General features: G+C 40.7%; 1 protein-coding gene across 1 annotated transcript; it reads right to left on the minus strand.

Moving 5' to 3' along the window:
* Window positions 1–773: 773 nt before the first annotated feature.
* entpd5a (ectonucleoside triphosphate diphosphohydrolase 5a) lies at window positions 774–15,550 on the minus strand. The gene is made up of 14 exons (XM_020499838.2): window positions 15,161–15,550; window positions 11,326–12,039; window positions 10,784–10,863; window positions 10,342–10,485; window positions 9,909–9,984; window positions 9,272–9,307; window positions 6,120–6,208; window positions 5,942–6,021; window positions 5,188–5,249; window positions 4,899–5,000; window positions 3,972–4,115; window positions 3,693–3,749; window positions 2,487–2,602; window positions 774–2,385 (listed from the first exon to the last, which is right to left on the minus strand). The coding sequence occupies exons 2-14, from the start codon at window positions 11,618–11,620 to the stop codon at window positions 2,302–2,304; spliced, it is 1,365 nt and encodes a 454-aa protein (XP_020355427.1). The 5' UTR covers window positions 11,621–12,039; window positions 15,161–15,550; the 3' UTR covers window positions 774–2,301.
* Window positions 15,551–20,500: the final 4,950 nt, after the last annotated feature.

Here is a 20,500-nt window from a genome sequence, read left to right on the forward strand (position 1 = left end):
TTTTTACCTTGTCAGCTCGGGGGATTCAATCTTGTAACCTTTCGGTTACTAGGCCAACGCTCTAACCACTAGGCTACCGAAAGGTTGCTGGATCGAATACCTGAGCTGACAAGGTAAAAATCTGTCATTCTGCCCCTGAATTAGGCAGTAAACCCAGTGTTCCCAGGTAGGCAGTCATTGTTAATGAGAATTTGTTCTTAACTGACTTGCCTAGTTAAGGTAAAAACAAATTAAATATCCTGTATCCCAGTTTCACAAAACATGAACACCTGCTCTTTCCATGACAGACTGACCAGGTGAAAGCTTTCATCTCTTATTGATGTCACTTGTTAAATTCGCTTCAATCAGTGTAGATGAAGGGGAGGAGACAGGTTAAAGAAGGATTTTGAAGCTTTGAGACAAGCGAGACAGTTCACCCTCTGAATTTCACAATCTATCAAGAAAAAATGTTTTAAGTGCCTTTGAACGGGATATGGTTGTAGGTGCCGGACGCACTGGTTTGTGTCAAGAACTGCAACGCTGCTGGGTTTTTCATGCTCAAAAGTTGTGTGTATTAGGAACAGTCCACCACCCAAAGGACATCCAGTCAACTTGACACAACTGTGGAAACGCATTGTAGTCAACACGGGCCAGCATCCCTGTTGAACAATTTCAACGCAAAGTCCATGCCCTGATGAATTGGGGTGTTCATCTCAATATTAGGAAGGTGTTCTTAATGTTTTGTATGCTGTATATTGGGCTATTTAAAGACCGAACATGTTAGGGAAAACAAATACACTTTTAGTATTTTATTGAAACATACATGTATAGTGTATACACACATTTTACTTGCACCAGGTTTTCATAAAATATTGACATGATCTGTCAAACAGTTCACCTTAAAGCATAGTGAGCATTATGCAGAAGAAAGAACGTTTTCATCTGCAAAGTCGAAGCAGTTACAGACTGGTAAGTATTTTACTAATACAGGTTAACTTTGTAGTTTTATATACAGCAGAAGTTATTGGACAGATAGCGGCTATGATTGCACCAGGAGCAATAATACAGCAAAGTTGAATTTTGTACAGATTGCAACAGCATTTTAAATATTTGTACAGTTCACAAGAAGAAAATGACAAACAGTATTAAGCATTATGTGTGTCTTGAACCAAGAGCTATATTCCTACAAATGAACGATTAATGGGTTGAAGGTCTTTGATATACCTGACATGCTTAGACGCTCTAATAATAACCTTATGACTGGTTGCTGAATACAGCAACAAGCTAAACCTCTGACAGGGTCCTGTCGTCATGCACACGGCTGATGGAACAATGATCATTTAGTGTGCCACCGTAGACAACACAAATAACAGAGTTCAGAAACACAAGTCACTCACTCTGATTCAACAACACCGGCCATCCTACACAAGGCCACACATCTACCACGGCAGCACTTTTAAACATTAACACCATACAGTATTCATGTATCAAATGCAAGACCTACTCAGTGAGAACACTATCGTCTCCCCCCTCTGAGCTTTACTTGCCTCCTGAGTTGTTGCAAATTAGACACCTCCCTTTAACATGGATGGATATGAACAACTCTGTAAACATCCAAGCAACAGATCTCCAATACAGTATCTGCAGTTAAAGTGTTCTGTGCAAAGTATGAGGGGGGAAGCTTTGGCTAAGTCATTTCAACCATCTATTGTTATAAGCCTTGTGAGGGGAAATGTCTTATCCACTTGTCCTACAGTATAATGTACTGGAAAGACATTTCCAGATCGAATGAGTTGCAGTTTAACATTTACCATTGATTTTGGAAGGAAAGTGATCTGGGTAGATTCTCCACCCAAGTCCAGGATCCTCACTGTCATTCCTGCAACCCATTTTTTCAAATATTCCACTGTACTTTACAGTGCACTCCATGACCAAAGTTCTCTCAATACCTTACTAGTCGCATTGCTTTTAAATACTCTACACACTCAAAGGTAGCCAAATAAGACTGCATTTCAGGTCAGACAGCCCTAAGGAAGCGAAAATCTAAACGCTTGCTTTGCAAAAATAAAGTCAACTCACTAATTATGGGTTAAACATACAGTAGAAATAGCTGTCCTTCCTTATAAAAATATAGTGATTTCTTTGTCAACAGTTCTTGGATTATTTGCAGGAGATTGCTGAGGGAGGGGATGGGCAGGCTGGAGGAGCGTGGCAGTGCTGCTGAGCAGGAGGGAGGGGCTAGGCAGGGGTCGGTGGCGGAGGAGATGCCCCAAATAACAGGCTGTCCCTCTCAGTGCCTGCAGACAGTTAGGATAGCTGCCCTTAGTGGATGTTGAGGTTGTTAAAGTGATCAAATGTGGCTCCCAAGGCCCAACTTGTCTCAACGTTGTTCACCTTCTTGGCAAGCTGTGGAGCAGAACAAAAAACAATGTTTGTTCAGTTTTGACTTATTAACGTCTTGGTGCCTGTCCCCTACCTTTGTGCCCAGTGACCTGTTCCTGTCTCACCTGCAGCATTGTGTTGTCCTTGAAGCCAAAGCCCTCCTTCAACAGGCAGGTGATATATGTCATATCCATGCAGAGGAAGGGACTGATGGGACGGTACTTGGTCATCTTGTTGCACACTGAAAACAAATCAGGTAGGCACTACGTTAACAACAAATCACAAGGGGCAGAGAGCACTGTGATAGAAATATTATGTATTCACCTTATTTGGTGGATATTTAACAATTATTTACTTAACAGTAACATAGTTCTGTCCTGCTAATGCTGAGTTTTATGACGACAGCATGCGTGGGCATATTTTGAGACATCTTGTATCATGTCTCATGTGGGGTCAAGCAGCAGACAACCTCTAACCTGTACACCACATAATAGAAAGCTGGCCATATTGTTTGGTTTATTTTGTTTGTTTAGCTGACTGAGAAAGGGGGTGTGAGAAGAGTCAAGTGCTGAGGGTCTGCACATGTTGGTGATTCTGGGGATGGGTGGCAGAGTCAACAGACTAGCTGTACACAGTGTGTCTCTCTCAAGCTCAGCCCCCAGGTCAGTTTGGTGTTGTGTGGCTGTCAGGTACGAGAGAGAGAGAGCTCACAGCTGCCCAGGTCAACTGCCTGCCAACCTGCCCAACACCTGACGACCTGCCCAACGCCTGACGACCTGCCCAACGCCTGACGTGTTCATCGAGACCATATGACTGTTTTCGCAATGCAAACAGACTTTACATAACACACCAACTCGTTCCTGCTAGCTGTAAATCTAGCACAGGCTCTAACAGTACCAAGGCTATATGTCAATCTAACGTGCCAGAGCACTTTCCACATCAGCTTACTGTAAATGATGTGGAAATGTGTTAAATAGCTAAATGTCAATGTGTCTGTAAAATATCAACATATTTGTTTATGCTCTGAGAACAGTTATGAATCAGACATTTCATCTGATGGTCCTTGGTTATATTGGAAATGGCAGACGAAAGTGCCAATGTTCCAGGTTAGGTTACAGTAGTGCCAAGATGTTTGGGCATAAACAAGGTTGAGTGTTTGTGTGAGTTAGAGCAGCGTGTATTTTTACGGCAAGATTTTGTGGTGAGGAACTGATGTTTTGTAAGGCCCGTGAGATTATTGAGTCTAACATGCAAATAAGCAGCAACATTATTTGTTTGTACACTGTGTACTGCATCAACATGTTTCTGAGGGGGAAAAGCCTAGCACTCACCTTCTTTGGCTCTCTTCTTGAAATCCCTGACTTCTACCATGCCACCGCGACTGCCATCTGGAAAACAAAACATTTATACTTATTCTCATCTGCAACAACATCTGTCATTTCAGTTTTCCAAGCAAATCCTAAAAACTGCATTTAAATGTATTTGAGGAGAAAATAACTAAACATTTTTTATTTAAAAAAATAACTTGAATCGTTTCATATCATTATGAGGTTTAACTGGATGCTTTCTGAATGGTGGTTTTGTATCCGTACTGGTCTGTGTCTACTCACCGATGAGGCCTGACTCCACAGCTCTGTCGAAGTAGTAGGAGAAGGCATAGAAGATGCTGCTGCCCTTCACCTCAAACGGCTGGTGCACGATGCCTTTCACCACCCTCATCACCTCATAGTAACACAGCTTGTAACCTGCATAGCCTGGAGAGACACACAGATAACATCAAAATAATCATTACTATCTATCACAAACTGTACTGAATCTTCAAGGCAGGTATCATAAAAGTATAGAGTTACGTCAGCTTCATGGCAACATAACACTCAAGTCAATTGTTAACAAGTCAGAATCATTCTAAATTGGCACCAACAATAAAAGGTTTATTTTCAAATGAGAGTAAAATACCTGAGTTTGCTGCATGCTTGTGGTGGAATGTACTGGGAGAACCCGGAGCCTCTTTATGAGATCAAAATGGGGTTGAGGCTATGGGTTCTCCAGGGCTCTACACTAGAAAAACCCCAAAAGGATACTTTCACAGCACCCTGGGATTGGTTTGTTGGTTACAACTGGGGAAACCAAGTGCTGACAAGAGTAGCACACGCCTGTTGGGTTATCTATTTTTACCACATAATTGTAAGCGGTCAACATCAAGCCTCTCCTTACACAAAACAATTCCAGCTCGGGGACTAACCCAGTATCTTTTGGCTCCATGACCGTGGTATGGGAGTGTTGCATTATTTGCGGAGTTAACTGACAATTTTCCTCTCATTTAAACACAAGGTTTGCTCTATTATAACTGTTTAAAGTCTGCATGCAGAGAGAAAGAATGACAAAACATGCATTCTGCACTGTCCAGTGGGAAAATGTTCTCAACTCAGACTGAACTAAACTAACATTGCGCTCTGAGACTGAATAATTTATTTATAGTTTCGAGGATTATAAAAAATAAAATATGATTGAAATGGTATGTTTTATCTTGTGCTTACCGTCAGGAATTCCGCTAACTTTGTAGGTGATTCCACCAAAAGTCCAGTCCTCTCTGAACTTCTTGGGTAGACAGGAACTTGTGAAAACTTTCCAATCCAGACCTGAAAGAGTAAACCAGTTATTGCATTGTCCCCAACGAGGATGACAGTTAAATAGTGTGTCTGATTTATAGAAATCTTGTGTGTCTTGCAGCATTATACAAATGTATTTATCCAGCCTGAACAGATGAATGACTGCAGTTGCCTAGCTTGAATAGCTAAGCAAATACTGTATGACAATTCAAATTACCATCAGCCCCCAAAGCCCCAAGAGTTGCCAATCGAGCCGCTACAAGTCCATTTCCAAGGTAGCTGAATGAGGACAGATATTCAGAAAACATTCATGACAATGCCAAGGTAATGTGAGTATGCTGTTTTCATTGCATGCCATGATATACAATGATTATACAAAACATTAAGAACACGTGCTCTTTCCATGACGTAGGTGAATCCAGGTGAAAGCTATGATCCCTTATTGATGTCACTTGTTAAATCCACTTCAATCAGTGTAGATGAAGGGGAGGAGACAGGTTAAAGAAGGATTTTTAAGCTTTGAGACATTTGGAGGCACGGATTGTGTATGTGTGCCATTAAGAGGGTGAATGGTCAAGACAAAATATTTAAGTGCCTTTGAATGGGATATGGTAGTAGGTGCCAAGCGCAACGGTGTGTCAACAACCACAACGTTGCTGGGTTTTTCACGCTCAACAGTTTCCTGTGTGTATCAAGAATGGTCCACCACCAAAATGGCATCCAGCCAACTTGACACAACTGTGGGAAGCATTGGAGTAAACATGGGCTAGCATCCCTGTGGAACGCTTGACACCTTGTAGAGTCCATGCTCCAACAAATTGAGGCTGTTCTGGGGGCAAAAGGAAAATGTACAACTTGTAGTGTGTTTGAGTTTTAAAACAGGAAATTCACATTTCCTGTTGCAGCATGATTATTTTCCTGCAAAATGAAGATCTGTACTATAAATACTGCACCAATGCTTGTTTACTCACCTGTGAGTATAGAGTTGTAGAGTGTGGTTGAACATGTTGATGTTGGCAATGTAACTGGCTGGGGCAGTGAAAACTGTTTTCTATGGGTACAGAGAGAGGGGTTGAGTAATGTCTAATTAAATAGCAATGGTTATCTAAATCTTTGTAAAACATCAGTGGAGTTCAGTTGAACATTTACCTTTGATTTTGGAAGGAAAGTGATCTGGGTAGATCCTCCACCCAAGTCCAGGATCCCCACTGTTTTCCTGGTCTTGGCATACAAGTGACCTAAAGCAAACAGATGGAAAGTCAAACACACAGAATTGGAAATAGAAAACTATAGACAGGATTCTATCAATCATCGACATTATAAACAGAAAGTAGAACATACAGGTACTGTACATTGACCACATACTGCATTTAGAATTCATTCATTTTCCAACCACCCGCTTGAGACAAAGACAGGCATTCTAATAGATACAGTTGAAGTCGGAAGTTTACATACACCTTAGCCAAATACATTTAAACTCCGTTTTTCACAATTCCTGACATTTTATCCTCGTAAAAATTCCCTTTCTTAGGTCAGGTAGGATCACCACTTTATTTTAAGAATGTGAATAATAGTAGAGAGAATGATTTATTTCAGCTTTTATTTCTTTCATCACATTCCCAGTGGGTCAGAAGTTTACCTGCTACCAAATACGTTGTCATTATGGCAAAACAGTTCTATTTTTGTTTCATCAGACCAGAGGACATTTCTCCAAAAACGTATGATATTTGTCCCCATGTGCAGTTGCAAACTGTAGTCTGGCTTCTTCCTTGCTGAGCGGCCTTTCAGGTTATGTCGATATAGGACTCGTCTTACTGTGAATATAGATACTTTTGTACAAGGTCCTTTGCTGTTGTTCTGGGATTGATTTGCACTTTTCGCACCAAAGTACGTTCATCTCTAGGGGACAGAACAAGTCTCCTTCCTAAGCGGTATGATGGCTACGTTCCCATGGTGTTTATACTAGCGTACTATTATTTGTACAGATGAACATGGTACCTTCAGGCATTTGGAAATTGCTCCCAAGGTTGAACCAGACTTGTGGAGGTCCACAATGCTTTTTCTGAGGTCTTGGCTGATTTCTTTTGATTTTCCCATGATCTCAAGCAAAGAGGCACTGAGTTTGAAGGTAGGCCTTGAAATACATCCACAGGTACACCTCCAATTGACTCGAATTATGTCAATTAGCCTAACAAAAGCTTCTAAAGGCATGACATCATTTTCTGGAATTTTCCAAGCTGTTTAAAGACACAGTCAACTTAGTGTATGTAAACTTCTGACCCCCTGGAATTGTGATACAGTGAATTATAAGTGAAATAATCTGTGTCTAAAAAATAGTTGGAAACATTACTTGTGTCATGCACAAAGTAGATGTCCTAACCGACCTGCCAAAACTATAGTTTGTTAACAAGAAATGTGTGGAGTGGTTGAAAAACGAGTTTTAATGACTCCAAACTAAGCCTAAGTGTATGTAAACTTCCGACTTCAACTGTATACGGTACCAGTCAAAAGTTTGGACACGCTTACTCATTCAAGGGTTTTTCTTTATTTTTACGATTTTCTACATTGTAGAAAAATAGGGAAGACATGAAAACTATGAAATAACACATATGGAATCACGTAGTAACCAAAAAAGTGTTAAACAAATAAATATATATTTGATATTTGAGATTCTTCAAAGTAGCCACCTTTTGCCTTGACAGCTTTGTGCACTCTTGGCATTCTCTCAACCAGCATCACCTGGAATGCTTTTTCAACAGTCTTGTAGGAGTTCCCACATATGCTGAGCACTTGTTGGCTGCTTTTCCTTCCCTCTGCAGTCCAACTCATCCTAAGCCATCTCAATTGGGTTAAAGTCAGGTGATTGTGAAGGCCAGGTCATCTGATGCAGCACTCCATCACTCCCCTTCTTGGGCAAATTGCCCTTACATTGCCCTTGGGTCATTGTCCTGTTGAAAAACAAATTATAGTCCCACTAAGCGCAAACCAGATGGGATGGCGTGTCGCTGCAGAATGCTGTGTTAGCCATGATGGTTAAGTGTGCCTTGAATTCTAAATAAATAAAGACAGTGTCACCAGCAACGAACCCCCATACCATCACACCGCCTCCACCATGCTTCATGGTGGGAACCACACATGCGGAGATCATCAGTTCGCCTACTCTGCGTCTCACAAGGACATGACGGTTGGAACCAAAAATCTCAAATTTGGACTCATCAGACCAAAGGACAGATTTACAATGGTCTAATGTCCATTACTCATGTTTCTTGGCCCCAGCAAGTCTGTTCTTCTTATTGGTGTCCTTTAGTAGTGGTTTCTTTGCAGTTATTCGACCATAAAGGCCTGATTCACGCAGTCACCTCTGAACAGTTGATGTTGAGATGTGTCTGTTACTTGAACTCTGTGAAAGATGTATTTGGGCTGCAATTTCTGACGCTGGAAACTCTAATGAACTTATCCTCTGCAACTCTGAGTCTTCCTTTCCTGTGGCTGTCCTCATAAGAGCAAGTTTCATTATAGTGCTTGATGGTTTCTGTGACTGCAAACTTTCAAAGTTCTTGAAATTTTCCGCATTGACTGACCTTCATGTCTTAAAGTAATGATGTACTGTCGTTTCTCTTTGCTTATTTGAGCTGGTCTTTCCATAATATGGACTTGGCCTTTTACCAAATAGTGCTATCTTCTGTGTACCACCCCTACCTTGTCACAACATAACTGATTGGCTCAAACGCGTTAAGGAAAGAAATTCCACAAATTTACTTTAAACAAGGCACACCTGTTAATTAATATGCATTCCAGGTGACTACCTCATGAAGCTGGTTGAGAGAATGCCAAGAGTGTGCAAAGCTGGCATCAAGACGAAGGCTGGCTACCTTGAAGTATCTAAAATATATTTAGATATGTTGAACACTTTTTTGGTAACTACATGATTCCATATGTGTTATTTCATAGTTTTCATGTCTTCACTGTCATTCTACAATGTAGAAAATGGTCCAAATAAATAAAAACCCTTGAATGAGTATGTGTCCAAACATTTGACTGGTACTATAGGTCTGTGGCCACCAAGAGAAAGGCGGCGGCTATCATTTTGGCCATAGGATAGGTTTTAAAAGAAATGTTACACTAACTCTGTGTAAAAAGTGAGGGAATATTGCATCCCATCGTGACCAGATGGTGGCCAACATTCAAGACAGTCAGACAGGAGACTTGCACTGCTCTGCAACTGTGTACAGTGTTTAAACCTCAGAAATGACCCCCCTGACCATTAACACCACCTTAACAAAACATGAGCAATGTCTTACCTGTCAAAAAGTTCACTGTTACCCAGGCCAGGACTCCTACAAGAGAGAGTAGATGGAGAGTGTATGAGGTAAACATTCACTTGAGCCCATCATATGCAATTGTTGCCTTTGTAATCGTGTTGTTGGAAGAACTGATACATATTGCCATTTGAACACATGCAGTTCAGAGACTGTCAGTTAAGATATTGGAGGTTATACTAGTTTTCATTCATTTAGCAGCTGTTACATTAGCAATATTTGTCTGCCATGGATAGACCAACCCAGGTCATTACTACTGTCTCAGAGCTCAGGTTATGGCTCTCATAAAGTGAGGCTAATGAATTGCACATCTGATGAAACAGGAGTTGTTGCGGGTGTCTTTAATGAGTGATGTGGAGGATCACTTAATATTGAGTGTGGGAAGGACAACCCAGACAAGGTTATTTAATTGCTCTATGAGGTAGCGATAGAGCTCTTTTAAACACATGCTACTAGGACAGTGTTCGGAGATACCAACCACCTGGTTTGACAATACTGCAGCGTTTAGCTAATCTAAACAATGTCTACAGTTTTCCTCTTTACCAACATACCCACAATACCACAGTACCATAAAAGAAAATGAAAGACAAATGTTTGTGACACCAACAAAGTGACATACCTTCATTTGTTCCATTCATTATGGAGACACTGTTGTTCGGTACAAAGAAGGGGGACTCGTCAAAGACTTCCCGAACCTACGGAGACAATTTATGATGACAGTGCATATTAATAAAGATCATGATGAATAAAGACAATAAGAAAATAAAAATAGATACTTATTATCTCAAGACTCAGGAATTGTTATTAGGCACATTTGGCTGAGAATGGCGGAATGCAAAACCACAAGCATTCAAATGACATATTCCACTACTCCAGACGACCCCAAAACAGCAGTTTTTTTGCATAGTGATCGCCACCTCGAAGTGGGTAGACTGTCCCCCCCAGTTTTTTCAAGAACACTTGTAAGCACTTAGCAGTTTCATGTCCCGATCCTTGGCAGGACCTGTCATCCCTGTGCCAAACTAACTGAGGGGAGAGAAAACGTGCCTCACCTCATCCAGCAGAGCATTAGCCTTCTCCTTGGGCAGGAGGCGGAGCCCGGCCGTGGCTTTCAGGACCACCGGGGTCTGCTTCCACTCGTCCTCTGGCACCGTCTTCTTGGCCACCTTCAGCAGCGCTCTGATCGTGTTCCCACCCTGAATGGGATAAAAGGCATTAACAGATGAGCATGGTCTCCACTGGAACACTCTCAAATCACAGCTGTGACCAAAAGGGCTGATATAGATATTTCAATATAGATATTTCAACGTATTCAGTTGATTAAAGGGTTGATATGTTTGTCCACATAGGACTTCACATCGTCTGGTTTTTAAGATGTAGATCCCAAGACAGTAAATATCAGACTTAAGTGACAGCTTCAGCAGAATCAGTTCATGTAATTACATGGTCTACATCGCAATGCCTAAATGAGAAAATGATAGACATGATACATACCTCTTCAGGCTTATCTTTATAGGCAGACAGTCCAGGCTTCACCGCATGATACATCTCATTGTCCAGAACTGGCAGCTCAACTAAAAAGACAAAAAGTAGATGGGGAGAATGCATTCAATTTTCAAACAAGATATAAATATATGAAATGTGTGAATTAACAGAACTCTGTTGCATTAATGTGTGCTTTGAAACGTGCTTTGTTGCCTCAATCATTGCTAGGCTTTACAATCACTGATGTTGAAGTTAAAGTAAACACAAAAACAGCAAATCAAAGTTCATTATTAGAGGTTCGTTTTTAGGGATTTCGGCCACACTAACAGATGATTAAAACTACAACTCAGCTGCCTCTTGGTTCGGTCTTGCCCATGATTGCTCTCTCCCCATGCTGACGGCACATGTTTGCCTTTACACCACAGAGCGAATGACCCAACGGCAAACATATGGGAGACAGCTGAATGTAAACCCCTATTGGCTCCTGGGACTAAGCTAAGGCTGAGAGATACTGAATGAAATACACAGAAAAAGAGAGAGAAAACACTCACCTGGGTCTTTCTGGATAAATGTATAGATGTGGATCCGGGTGCCTGTGCTCCCAGCATCGAACATGATCCCATAGAAAGTGTGGCTGAGGTTGACAGGATGGGAGACCTCAAGCAAGACCTCAGGCAAGACTTTGGGCACGACTTCGAGCAGGAGGTTTTCGGGCAGGAGGTTTTCCATGTTAGCAGAGTGTTCGTGGTGGACTGTCTGGCGAGGATGGTAGGTTGCCTTCGCTTGGAAGTTCCAAGCCAGAACCGACATTGACATTACTGTCAGGAGAAGCATTTGAAGAGCCATCTTTTTTTAACACCCAAAGAAACAATGATGCTTTTGTAAAAGCGAAAACACTTTACTCTATGGATAGACAGTAAGAGTCAAACTGTGCCTTATTCAAGATAGTCTTCTTCAGAGGAGCAGCACAAAATGCAGTGGCAGCAGCTTGCAGAGGTGATGAGAGACAACCGGAGAGGCAGAGACAGTGTGGGTAGCAATGCACATTCAGGACTGTCTGGTCATCGGTTTATAGTATATAAAGACATACGGGCTTGGCACTGGGCCACACCATGACAGGTCATCCACCAATCCTGTTGCGTTCCATCTAGGTTCCTTCAAGAGTACCCCTTCTGAAAGAGCTGGATACTGACTATTTGCTTACCAGCAGCAATAATTTTTGTCTCTCTTCATCTTTTGACTGCAAGCTAGAGCCAAAAATCCCCCTAAGTGAAGAAAGAAAGAGGATCTATCAAGACATCAAAATTACTGGCTTGTAGAAATTTGAAGCAATTGTCTTAAAATACATTTTATTGGTGTATTTAATTAAGACTTACAGGCAAGCTTGTCGATTACTACAATTCCTTCACTGCACAAAGTAGCCTATTACTCATATTCGTCTTAATTTCTTGTATTGCCTGTCTTGACTTGGGCTGTCAGGTAGTAACCTGTCAGGTAGTAACCTGTCGTAGTAACCTGTCAGGTAGTAACCTGAGGTAGTAACCTGACAGCCCAAGGCAAGACAGGCAATACACCTTTCTCTAGATATGTATAAGTCATTTTATGTGTGTATCACATTCCGAACCAATAATGACGTGAAAATTACCACATAAAAACATATGCTGCAGACCTTTAAACCCAACCAACCTTTCATAAGAGATGTGCTGATGCAACTTGCACTCCAACTGGCATAAATGCTGAAAGAATGAAAGCAATATTCTCACTCCCACTCATCCCTGTGCTAACCACAAGCTTTCCTAGGAAATCATATTTAAAGGCATGTTTCACAGGAGAAACCATGAAAAGCATGAGTAGCTGTTTTCAGTTTTCGCTGGGTGGTTGGCAAGGTGTCATTAACCAGTCTATCAGCAACAATATTCTAATGTACTGTAATGTTCAGAGTTTCTGGTTTCTAGGAGGGAGGGAGGCAAAAACAATGTGCTACTGCAGCTCAGCAAAGAGGCCCTGCTAACTCAGAGACCTCATATGAACTTAGCTTTGCACCAGAGTGGGATTTCCTTCACTCAGTCCCCACGAGAAGCTGCAGCAACAGTAAACAAAGACAGGTAGAATTTGTATATTTCTAGAGACTGCAGACTTACTGAACTGGCATCACCCAACTCAGCTCCTTCTAACAGGTTCACCACACAGTCACACACAGGGTGAGTGAAGCACAAACTGTGGTGGCATGTGTCACCCAGCTCAGCTGAGGGGGTGTGATTAAGCCGGAATGGGGGCGGCCAGTAGTCCTGCAGCAGGACTTGAGAAGGGCAGAGAGAAGGTCCACAGAGAGGGCACGAGGAAAGGATGGGGCTTGGCACTAGCATGCCATTCCAATCCCAGGACACTCCGCTGTGCAGCGCACTGTTCTAACACTGTAATTTGGACTAAAAATATTGCACTTTCTTTCCTCCTTCCTTTTTGTCTAAATACTGTGGCTACTTTTTTTCAATCCTGTGGTTCACCCTTATGGTCCATTTCCCCTATCAAAGCATGCATGTGCAGGACCTCTCATTGACTTTGTGTCCATTCAAATGTCCAATGCAGCTGTTTTAGCTCAATATTGAATAATTTCTGGGTAACAATTAAGTACCTTACTGTGATTATTTTTGACAATTTTAATTGAAAACAAACAAAATAGCTTCGTAGCAAAGAAGAAAAAAAAATGGTGGGGGAGGGGAAAACTGAACATTTGCTGTTATTGGCAGATTGGTTTATTAACTCATTGTGATGTCACTATGGAAGGCCAAAATGCTACCCCACTAAAACAGGCTGAAATTTCAGGCAGTCTTTTCAAAACAGCTACACTAAAAGGGCATCATAATTTTCACAATTTCACAGTATTATTCCAGTGTGTGGAAATATATACATTACCAGTCAAAAGTTTGGACATACTATTATCTACATTGTAGAATATTAGTGAAGATATGAAACTATGAAATAGCACATGTGGAATCATGTAGTAACCAAAAAAGTGTTAAACAAATCAAAACAGATTTTAGATTCTTCAAAGTAGCCACCCTTTGCCTTGATGACAGCTTTGCACACTCTTAGCATTCTCTCAACCAACTTCATGATGTCGTCACCTGGAATGCATTTCAATTAACAGGAGTGCCTTGTTAAAAGTTAATTTGTGGAATTTCTTTCCTTCTTAATGTGTTTGAGACAAATCAGTTATGTTGTGACAAGGTAGGGGTGGTATACAGAAGATAGCACTATTTGGTAAAAGACCAAGTCCATATTATGGCAAGAATAGCTTAAATAAGCAAAGTGAAACGACAGTCCATCATTACTTTAAGACATGAAGTTCAGTCAGTCAGGAACACTTCAAGAACTTTTAAAGTTTCTTAATGCAGTCGCAAAAACAATCAAGCGCTATGATGAAACTAGCTCTCATGGGGACCGCCACAGGGAAGGAAGACCCAGAGTTACCTCTGCTGCAAAGGATAAGTTCCTTAGAGTAAACTGCACCCCAAATAAATGATTCACAGAGTTCAAGTAACATCAACTGTTCTAAACATCAACTGTTCAGTGGAAATCTGTCCTTTGGTCAAAATTTGAGATTTTGGTGAATGGATGATCTCTGCATGTGTGGTTCCACTGAGAAGTATGGAGGAGGTGGGGATTTATTTAGAATTCAAGGCACACTTAACCAGCATGGCTACCACAGCATTCTGCAGCGATACAACATCCCATCTGGTTTGCGCTTAGTGGGTCTATCATTTGTTTTTCAACAGGACAATGACCTAAAACACACCTCTAGGCTGTGTAAGGGCTATTTGACCAAGAATGAGAGTGATGGAGTGCTGCATCAGATGACCTGGCCTCCACAATCCCCGGACCTCAACTCAGTTGCAATGGTTTAGGATGAGTTGGACCGCAGAGCGAATGAAAAGCAGCCAACAAGTGCTCAGCATATTTGCGAACTCCTTTAAGACTGTTGGAAAAGCATTCCTCATGAAGCTGGTTGAGAGAATGCTAGGAGGGGGATATCTAGGAGGGGATATTTTTTGTTGTTGTTTTGTTTTTTGTTTTTTTACCTTTATTTAACCAGGCAAGTCAGTTAAGAAGATATTCTTATTTTCAATGACGGCCTGGGAACAATGGGTTAACTGCCTGTTCAGGGGCAGAACGACAGATTTGTACCTTGTCAGCTCGGGGGTTTGAACTCGCAACCTTCCGGTTACTAGTCCAACGCTCTAACCACTAGGCTACGCTGCCGCCCCAAATACACAGGGATATCACATTGACAGAGAACTGACAACAGCAAAGCTATATGAGCCAATTTAACAGGTTGCTGGCTGCTCACACTTAAAAAACACAAGATGTGATATTAGAGTTACTAACTCCAGTCCTTGCAAAAGCCATGATGTCGTGTCTGCTTTTCCCCCATGCTGCTATCTCCAAGGTCCTTTGTGAGAAGAATCATACCCTGGCAAAGACAAATGTATACTACTGCATAATTAAGTTTGGCATTCAGACATACAATAACATACAGTAAGTACTACTATAGAAAATTATGTATTTGGATCATGTGCAGTGTTTTGATTGATTTGTTCCTTGGAATCTTACTACTTGTCCCTATTGTGTCAAAACATGCCAAACCTTCATGATCAGATTACAATGATTTTAGAGGAGAGCCATGGTCGGACAACTTCTGAGCTGAGCTGAGCTGTAAACTGTGAAACTAGACAAACTAGATTGTCCAGTGGTCGTGGTTGAATACTATGATAAAAGTATGTTTAGTTTGAAAATGAAAATAGTTTAGATCAAAAGTCCCTTTAGTAAAGCAAGGTAATTGCTTATTGTACACAACCATCCTTCGTTTCAGAATATGTAGGCTAGTTAGTTGGTAAATAATACATATATATATATATGAAAGGTTGTGTTAGTCTATAGGGCTTTACGGAGGGAGGCATAGACTTGTAGAAATTAGGTGGCAGTAAGACACAGCAAATACTAGTCAAAGGTCCAAAAATAAATCCCCAGTGGTATCTTAAACACAACTTTTGATGTTTTGTTGCATCTTAACCAAAAGCTTTAAAGCATGAGAGGTGACCCAAGCATTGTTATCCAAGCCTTGCAATCTATTATTAATATACCGCAATGTTACCCTCAGGAATATCATGTTTGCGGGTGTCCTACCACAAAACTCTATTGAAGAGACCTAAACCTTGTCATTACAATTCCAATGATAATGACAGCTTCAAAATGCTCAGGGTTATTTCAGTGTTCTACTCCCTGTCATAGCAATTAGCTTTAAATTTAGTCCTCAAACTCTGTGCATGATGCCAGTGCAAAAAGCTATATGCTTAAATTTACAGTAACTACACCCTGACATCTGTGATATACTTTTTTGTTCAACTTTTGGTTGAAGAATGTTCCTTGGGCACCTTCAAGTCTCTCCATAAAGCACAATTTGGAAGCCAGTTGAGAGAGGGCATGTAATGTGACAGTAGCTTTTGGATTGAAGTGACCCGCAATAACTTTACATTGTTTATTTCAGTTGTTGGTTCAGGTACTCAGAGCCTGCAAAGTCAACTGCAATTTGTTGACCTTTTTTGTCTTCTCCGCAATTTATGTAATCCAACAAAACAGTGTGATCCTGTTGGCTGTGTAACCTGACAGCGGCCCAAGGTTCTTCCCAGGACACGCAGAACAATATTCCTCTTAGAAGGGGTGCAAATGGTACATACCAGGGGCTGCACCGCATCCCTCATGTAGGCCTATAAACAGATCTGTGTCAATGTGTCACGTGTGCTACATTAACATATTCACATGACAAGAGGATCAAGAAGCAGAAAATCAAGGATCAAGGAGCAGAAAATGAACATGTCTTTCTTGATATTCATGCAAAGGTCTGTTAATTTTTTGTATTATGTAGCTAGCCTAACTTTATGGCGTGTAGCCTGTTCATTTGAATATGTTTTTGTGTGATTGCATTCTAAGTCAAATTGACCTGGAATAGTTTTGTATACTGTGCATATGACATTACCTGCTTCAGGTGATTGTGAAGTAGACTGCTAACATGTCCACAGCCAGCGACACATGATATGGTTTCTATGGCATCAAAATTGTAAAACACAGGTTCCCCAGCGGCTTGAAGTGAAGCTCACCTAGCTAGCCTATAAGTGCCCCATTCATTCTTATCAGTTCAATTATCGTATCCAAAACAATGCCCAAGAAGAAATGGAAAAAAAGGGAAATAATGATCATGTTAACGGGTAAGACAAGTTCTTTGCGTTGTCGTCATGGCTTGAATTAGGTTAGCAGCAGCTAACTTAGTTATCACACTTGGGGGTAGTTAACTTTAGCTAGCTATTGTTAGGCAAGGTCTGTGTATGTATAGCTACTACAACTCTTTGTCCAAATTGTATGTCTACAAAAAGAAATGAGGCAAACAGGAGTCAAAAGCCAATAAAGAGTATGACATTGAGAAGGAAAAGGTCATTGCTGCTCTTCTTTAGCTTTCGCAGAGGCAGCAGCTGTTCTTCCTGGTGTCCACAAAACAAAAACCCTGGTACACTGATAGTCACACAAAATGTAAAATACAACGATATACAACTTTTTTTTTTTTTTTTTTTTTTATTACAAAAAATTATCATATCCATAACGCCCCTGTTCCCTTACTTTGTTGTTGTTGTCGATTACAAGGCTGGAGGGACCATTTAAAAAGTTAAATAAAACAGGCCCTTGAGGAAAATGAACAGCTGGTACGTATTTAGTCTTTGTGAATTAAGTTTGGGTAACTAACCTCCCAGGTAAGTCTTCCATCATGTTGACCTAACAGCCACATTCAAAAGAACACGGAGTGACTAGACAGTTTACATCTTACAGAGCACAGTGTTCTTTATAATTAGGCAGTCCTTATAACTTATATGAAAAAAACTAAGAAAACAAAAACTAAAAACCTACCCCATACACTTTCAGCCATATAGTCAGAAATTATGTTTTGGTAATGCCCTTCTTTGGATACAGAAAAACATGTTGGTAAAATGTGCATGGTCTCAAACATATAAAAACTAGTTTGTATAGGCTAAGAAGGTTTCTTTCCCTCCTGTGTCATATGGATTGTTTGTGCTGGTGTGCAACTTTATTTACGGTTAATTTTGACAGTTGATCTCTACAGAGAAAAATACATCACATTGATTGGAGTAAAGATATTTTTAAATATCTAACTGCCATTGGAATGGTCAAACAACAAAATGTGCCACTTTTGCTGACAGTTGTTTTCCATCTCCATGCTGGTAAAAATGGGACCCAATAAGCTTTTGAGTAATAAGACGCTCGGTCTGGACCAAATTAAAACACGCCCATTTTAGACATGCATGGCATTGTCACTTATGCCATTGTAGCACTAATTTGGGAAAATTATTTTCGTAGTTGACCCTAATGAAGTGATCACGACATGCCCCTCAACCCCCTTTGCTCATTGTAAAGTGTTAAATGGTGCATCTTGAAAATTGACTTAGCTAATGGAAATCATCACATAAAAACACTCAGAGAACAGGAGCCCTGTGGCATCTGTCTCAAATTAGTCTGACAATGTTGAAAAAGTCAGCAACCAAACAATTATAACATCAAGATATTTAGCAGCTGTCATTTTCCAGTCATTCCACTGGGTCAGTGCCATATTTTCTTTTCAAATTAAAGCACAGCATTAGGAATAACAGAGAAGAGAGAAATGCTAAACGTCTTAAGCACAAATCTGTCCATTTGATGAAAGAATGCAAGGTTTCTAAAGAAAGCTGTGGCTAATTGAATTGATCCCTGTCCTAAGTGTATAGAGCACACAGTCACATATCAGAATAAGTGGCATCTAAAGTAGCATGGCATTCATAAATTAATCTAAAGAATAACAATTAGGCATAACATTATAATCAAATGGTTGCTAACCTATCATTTAGTCATCATGTACCTGACTGTGGGTGAATGTTTTGCCTGCCTTCCATAACTTTGTCCACTTTAGTCATTTCTGACTGGGGTGTACACAGCAGCATTTAAACTCGGATTTCAGCCTCAGACTGATTTGGGTTTGGTTGCAAAGGCAATACTTCATCTGAACTTTTTAGATTTTTATTGCCAGCTGTTCTCCTCCGGGTTCCTGGAAGCTATGGTAATTTCCTCAAAATCTGCATCAGTTATATTTCTGAAATAGCAGCTGCCATCTCACGTACAAATATGAAGTGGACACACACTTCGCTTTGGAAAGTGTACATTCTCAAAATGTTCATTGTATACGTAAAGTAGCTAATAATATCGGTATACAGTATTTACACCTGCTGTATAGAGAATATCATTTTCTTTGACTCCAAAATCCAAGTAATATACAGTATAACTAACTCTGATTGGTTGTTGCAGGTTTCAGAGTACACTCTTAAATTCATTGAGCTGGATGAGAACTTCAAGAGATCCATCGAGTTTAGGATGATCCAGGGTGAACTGAAGACTATCAAGGTGTTTGGGAGAAAATAAAGCACGAATGGACAGGAGCTCAGTAGTATGAGAACAAGATGGACAGAAACCTTGTTTCATACCCTGAAGTACCACTCTTGATTGTGAATGATTTCATAGTTCTATCAATGATCATCAACTCTCTATTTTCTAGATTAAAGAAAGCATGTACATTGCAGAGAGGGAGCACAAGTAAAGCCTAGCTAGAATGGAGCACACATTCTTCAGTGAAAAAGGTATGATGACTTAAAAAAAAGGGACAAATTATTTTGTACATGAAAAATACACTTAAGGAAAACTAGCCTTGGGCTAATCAAAAACTATTGGATTTAATGGGTAAAGACATTTAGGTGTGAAAAGCCTAACTGAGCTATAGAGAGGGGGGCGAGAGGAACAGTGAGTACTGTGTTCGCTGCAGTTTCACCTAGAGGAGGAGGCAGAGCAGAGGATCGCCCAACTGGATGAGAGGGCCCACAATGAAGCCGTTGTGTGAGTGTCTCCGCTGGCCAATTACAGGCTAATTTTACTGTTCAAACTGCACCTTCAGGCCAGGAGAAAAAAAGAGGCCAAATAAATAACATGGGAGGGAAACCAAGGTTCTTGACCACACCAGTTTGTCTTCCTTAAGATAGTGTACATCACCTAAGCCAATGATGACATCCCAAGCAGTTCCAGAATGCCTTGCAGGGTTGCAGGGAAGAGGGTCCTGGTTTGGAACAGTGGGGAAGACCTCTCTGTGTACTGTATAGTTCGAAAGCCACCTGAGGACAGACTACTATATATACACTTTGAAGTCTGTTCTTTTATTGTCCATAAATTATCTTCAACACTGATACTGTATTGCCAGTTCTATACTTCAGTTCTTGGTGATTTATATTGTAGAAATAAATGTAACCTGCGTTTTCAGACCAATTTGGTGACTTAAGGCAAATTAAAACCAAATCTTCCCCAGCATTCTAAGCTTGGAATTTGATGTCACTCAATTTTCTCTACTACATCACCAAACCCAGCACACCACCTTTATGCCATTTATACCTTGGCACATGAAAGGTAAAACTGTCAGGCAGCGAGACAACGCATCGCGCTTCATGTCTCCAAGGTGGCATAGCAGTTCAGACGTCTTTTGTCCTCGTCTTGTCGTGTCCTGTATATATATATATTTACAACTTTTTCACATACATTTTATTTTTATTTTCCATCAACTCATCTTCAAAACACTCTCCTGCAACCCGC

The sequence above is a fragment of the Oncorhynchus kisutch genome, linkage group LG14 (genome assembly GCF_002021735.2).
Source record: "Oncorhynchus kisutch isolate 150728-3 linkage group LG14, Okis_V2, whole genome shotgun sequence".
Lineage (NCBI taxonomy): Eukaryota > Metazoa > Chordata > Actinopteri > Salmoniformes > Salmonidae > Oncorhynchus > Oncorhynchus kisutch.